General features: G+C 26.7%; 1 protein-coding gene across 2 annotated transcripts; it reads right to left on the reverse strand.

Moving 5' to 3' along the window:
* Positions 1-583: 583 nt before the first annotated feature.
* Positions 584-4691, reverse strand: LOC119668796. Of its 2 annotated transcripts, XM_038078437.1 has the most exons (7): positions 4311-4691; positions 3891-4249; positions 3503-3577; positions 3087-3220; positions 2935-2994; positions 977-1165; positions 584-754 (listed from the first exon to the last, which is right to left on the reverse strand). In XM_038078437.1, exons 1-7 carry the CDS (start codon positions 4520-4522, stop codon positions 602-604), a joined length of 1182 nt encoding a protein of 393 aa, XP_037934365.1. In that variant the 5' UTR covers positions 4523-4691; the 3' UTR covers positions 584-601. The 2 variants fall into 2 exon arrangements, with proteins under 2 accessions (XP_037934365.1, XP_037934366.1); XM_038078438.1 differs by lacking the exon at positions 3503-3577.
* Between the last annotated feature and the right edge of the window lie 991 nt (positions 4692-5682).

Consider the following 5682-nt stretch of genomic DNA (forward strand, 5'->3'; position numbering starts at 1 on the left):
AAATATACATATCATAGATAGATCATAGAATTTATGGCTTTAACATTATCATAAATATAAGCAACAGTAAGTAAATAAAATGAAATTATTATGGTTCAACCATAGTGAATTTTAAATTTTATGAAATTTATTACATTTAATAATTATTAACAGTTCAATAACAAAAATTAAAAAAAAAGAAAGTTAAATCAATTAAAAGATAATTAAAAGATTTGGCCACTTTTGGAAAAACTTTATATAAAAAATTAATTATATAAATCATATAAAGAATTAATTATATATATAATATATAACATTGAATTTATATATAGTATTATATAAGTTATTAATTATATAATATAAAAAATTATTTATATATGTTACATAAAATTTAATAATATAGAGCATATAAAAAATTAATTTAAAAAATGTATACTTATGTTTGTTATATTAACGTAAAAACAATTTTAATTCTTCTTTAACATTTGCCAATAAATAGTCAATTTCATATGTAATGTATGAATAAACTCTTCTTATTTTCTAATATTGTTGCTTTTCAATTTTTCAATTATTTATAATATATATTACTATACTATACTATATTATTTCATATTATACTATACTATGTTTCATCATTTCTTTTTCTATTCTGTTCCTCTTCTTTTTTCAGAAAGTATTCCCAATCTGGTATAACTGTTAATTGACCCATTAATGGACCCAAATTAATCATATTACCACTACGTTCTTCTCGATTTGTTTCAATGGACATTAAATACTAAATAAGAAAAAATTATAAATTAATTATAAGCATATAATATTTGATATACAGTGAAAGCTCTGTTAAACTGAGGTCTTTATTAACAGACATTTCGAACAAAGTTGCTAGTAACAGTAAAGTAAGTAAACAGACACTTCTATTAACTGAAGAGAATTGGTGATTTCACCGGTGTCCGCTTAAGAGAGCTTTCATTGTAGATATATTAAATTAATGTCTTACTTGTTGGAATCCTGTATTAATGCCCATTTCTACATCGAAATGTGAATCACCTAAGACTAGTTTCGTTTTGCCCGATTTATATCGAACTAATTTTCCTATTTTTCCTTCAGGCTTATTTTTTAATGAGTAAATCGAAGTTTTGTTTGTTTTGCTGGCAGGTGTGTCAGATGTTGATACTTTCGCTGGTTCCTACAAAATAATAAAAATATTTATATTAAATTATATGCTCATTTTTTCATTTGATTATTTTTAAACAAAACCATTAAATTTATATAAAACATCATATACGTCTTCCGTTGAAAATATTAAAAATATTTATATTAAATTATATACTCCTAATTTTTTTTATAATTCAATTATTTTTAAACAAAATCAATAAATTAGATTTTTTCCTTCTTTAAAAATAATACTGAAATTCTAATAACTTTTCAGAAGTAAACGATGATATTCAGACACTTATTATTTTCATATATATAATCTTATGTAGAATTTAATGGTAAAATTTTAATGTGTACATCCATGTTTATTAAGTAATTAAGAACTTAAATAGCCGAATCTCTATTAAATAGAGAGAACTAAGAGCAAATAAAATATGTTAAAAATATACTTCTTTTTGTGTAGGTATATAAAAGATATGAATAAATTTTGGTTTAAACTCCTTATAAATATATAATTTATACTAAATGATCATTTAAGTCGAAATCACTTTAGGTATACAATTAAAGTAGAATATAAATCGAGTCTTCGTTAATTAGCGAAACTAAAAATTAGCTAGGAATCCGTTTAGATTCCAAATTCTTAGTATTTTAGGTCACAAGTTTAGGCGTAATAAAATCAGCCGGACTTGATGACTCCAAGTGTTAGGCCAATTTCAGTGTTGGATTACTTATTGAGTGAATTAAAGAGTGGATCGTCCATTAACTTATGACTCTTTTTGGATAAGTTTGGATAGTGACACAATAGGTGTTTTAGTGTCTCTTCCTTGAGCGCCAATGAACACGATTCACAAGAGTGAATTAAAATACTTTTAATGTTAGTAGAACAAGTTGAGATTTCTCTTTCTGACTAATTTTCAATAACCATTTTATTATTAATGCCCATATTACCAAATACCAAAACGTACTTTTACAAGAGTAAAAACTGTATCATAAGAATTGTTTAAGAAGAAATATAAACGTTAATATTAAAAATATCTGGACAGGTTGAATACTTGTTTGGTAAAATTATTTTATATGCTCTGAAATAACGATATAATATCATAACAATATTTTTTTAACAGTACCATAAAAAATACTTATAAAGTTTATAATCTTTAATATTTAATGCATCTACAAAACTCTATTATGGCTCGGTCTACGCCAAAGAGCCACTTGTTTTCAACCGACAAAGTCATTGATCCTAATAAACACACAAAAAACAGGTATATGATTGTTTTAACGGTATGGGGTATAACAATATTTTATGGCTCTGCTAGATTTTGGCCCTGGGTACTGTTCTAGGAAACAGTCTGTAATTATGAAATATGTGTTAAAATACTTAAATTCCACATTAAGTTATTATACTTTTATCGTTATAGGTATTTTGCACGGAATGTGACAGTACAACAATCTAATGTCTCCAATTAAATGCAGCAAATATCTGCTGTGCTGACACTGCAACCAACCAATCATATGTAATGAAAAGAAGGTAGTTACTCTTTTGCGTTTAAACCACACATTTTTAAAGAGAAATACTTATTACGAATCCGAAACTATATATACACAATAATAATATTAAAAATAATTTCTAAAGATCACTACATTATTGATGTTTGGATTTATTCGAAACAGTTGTATTGTAATTCATTACGATTCGACTTATAATTAGAAAAAAGCAGTTTCTTTCTCATTAATAATTTTGAAAATAAATTTAAATTTTACACATTTTTCAAGATCGCTTATGGGTATGTCAAAAATTACCTCATTATCCTTCTCTGGAGAATCGGAACCATCAACTCCAAAAGGTAATGCATCAGGAAACTAAGGAAAGATTAAGAATAAGTAATTAAAAATATGTATTTGTGAGATTTAAAAAAAGTAATTAAAGATATATATTTATCCATTGTACATACCTGCATAATAAAAATTGGTGCTTTTTCTGATGCTAGCAGTTCAGCTACCGTGTGTGGTTGTCGAGCATCACCCGAAGTGTTTTGTTGTTTCTTCTGAGGTAAATGTAAATTTTGAATATCTCGCGTAACGTCATCTATTTTATAGACGAAAGGTATACAGTTATTATCTATTGTGTTTATTCTTATTTTTAATGCAAAATAATAAATAATAATAATAGATTTATATAATATTTTTACATATGTTGAATTAGTGTATGTACAGAACACTAATGATGATTAAATGGAATATTGTACAGTGAATATACTGAACTTAAAAGATAAAGATGAAAAACAATACAAAACAAAAATGAATACTTTAAGGCGAATTTATCTAAGCGATTCATGTGTTAGCTAAAAAAATTAACTCTACGACTCACCCTCCAGTTTTATTACATCAGCATTTGGAATTGGAAATTCCAATTTAATTTCAGGTTTTACACACTTCCACTTTACTTTTGTAGTAGAAGCAAGTTAAATAGATCAAGGTGAACATAAAAGTGTGATAAATAGTAGTTAAAAATTAAAAGTAGAAGAAAACTAACAAATGTAGTAAAAATTTCATTGAAATTTTACAATGAAATTGTAAACACTCAGACGAAAGCAAGAAAATCATTATATGAGAGGAAATGAAATTTCGCTTTCTAAATGGCATTTTGTGGTTGTTTGTTTGTTGTTTGTGCAGTTTTGTGTGTGACTACCAAGGAGCAGTAAAAGTCACCGCAATAAATTTACAACAATTTTTAATAGAATTCATATTTCACTTACATTCATTTAATTTCACAGGAAACAGTCCCATTTCAGTCTTATTCAATAGAAAGTCATCGTCATCGGAATCGCCAAGCAATTCGCTCACTTGCGCCGCGTCCAATTTTATGTCAATATTTTTACTTTCGTTTTTCACGACTGTTGGTTTACGCATTGTCGAAGGCGCATCATCCGTATTTCGACTATAGGATGCTTTACGTATATTTACCTCGCCAGCTCCTTCCGAAAATAAACCAGCTGTCTGTATATAATTTAAGCTACCACCACGTGCACCACGCCCGATACCACCACGTACTCCACGTTCTGGTCGGCCACGATTGCGACCACGTGCTGTGGTGTCTTTCGATGTTTTAACATTACTACAGAATTATGCGATAATATATTAAAATTTTATTTGTTTCTATATTATATTTTACTTACGTATTTTTATTTCGCACTACATTTAAATTTGGAGTAAACACTTTCTTGGTGACACCAGCGGTTCCTCGTCCACCCAATGTTAAATCTCTGGCTGGTTTCAGTGAAGATAATTTCGGTATTGCATTTAATCCGTTGAGCATTGTTGCTCCGCCAGGTAGTGTTGTTTTCATCGCAGAGTTTGTTATAATTTTTTCATTGCCAGCGCTGGACATGTTACAAAGAACTGCCTAATTTTAATAAAAACACAGAGGTTTTGAAAACTGTCAGGCAATCGCTTTTGTTGTGTTCTCTTTTTCTTTGACTGTGGATTTTAGAGCATTCAGCTTATGGCATATTTTGACATTTTAAACAGGGTGTTATAATATTATATAATTTTATGAATCCACATATAACGGATTGATTAAAATATTATTTATTATATTTCAAAATAATATTTATGAAATTTAAATAATAAAAACAAATATAATAAAAAATTTTTACAGTCAAATTCATAAAAATTTTGATAAACAGTGTTATAAACCTTCTATAACTTTTACGAATTACGTTGTTAGTATATAAATTTCATATAAACAATTATTTAATAAAAAGTAATGTATATGATTTATTTGCAATCTTGGATATTATTTTAATATATTTAAGAAAAAAATTGGAAAAATAAAAAATGTATTATTTATAATATATATAAAAATATATTAAAAAACTAGAGTTTTATATCAGCAGTTTAATATTAAATTTTGTCTTGTAATATAATAGTTATTATAACAATTAGTATTTATTTGGATATAAATTATGTTAAATGTAATTGTTGTTGGAGTGGTTTCAATACTAGAAATGTAATATATAAAAACAAGGCACATTTTTTTTTTGATAGCATTGAATTATATTTTTCAAATAAACCTCTTTGATTGTGTATATAATATATTAGTTTGTGTTTAGAATTAATTGATTGGTTGAATCAAAAATCGATATTTAAATATATCAGACAATTAAAGTTTACTAAGCGCTGTAATTTAATGTCGGATTTCAATAGAATCGTAAAATCTGAGCAATTTTTTCTATTACTGTATGTGCATATATAATTTGGTTCTTAAGTTCAGGGCTTAAAAAAGCGCAGACACGATTGTAGACACTTTCCCAACTCAGCCATCTACAAGTTTTCTCATATCGACCATTTAGGTGACTTTTTGTTATCCCTAGTAGAAAAATACTTTATCAGGTGTTATAAGCTTTCCCCTGATATTATATATTCAGCTCAATTTTTTATCGATTTATTTAATAATATGAAGTACAACTCTTTACAATTACTGGTCTGTTATCTCGACGAAATCGTTCGTGTTTCTTCCGTAATTACGCTCTACAAGGACCTCAAAAA

This window comes from Teleopsis dalmanni, chromosome 1 (assembly GCF_002237135.1).
Source record: "Teleopsis dalmanni isolate 2A chromosome 1, ASM223713v2, whole genome shotgun sequence".
In the NCBI taxonomy this organism is placed as follows: domain Eukaryota; kingdom Metazoa; phylum Arthropoda; class Insecta; order Diptera; family Diopsidae; genus Teleopsis; species Teleopsis dalmanni.

Bases quoted from the DNA above. Each gene is read 5' to 3' on its own strand.
- LOC119668796 (XM_038078437.1), bottom strand. From the start codon at position 4,522: ATGTCCAGCGCTGGCAATGAAAAAATTATAACAAACTCTGCGATGAAA. The intron at 3,221-3,502 runs GTGAGTCGTAGA...TCTATAAAATAG, and splicing joins TGATGTAATAAAACTGGAGG to ATGACGTTACGCGAGATATT. The intron at 2,995-3,086 runs GTATGTACAATG...ATCTTTCCTTAG, and splicing joins CACCAATTTTTATTATGCAG to TTTCCTGATGCATTACCTTT.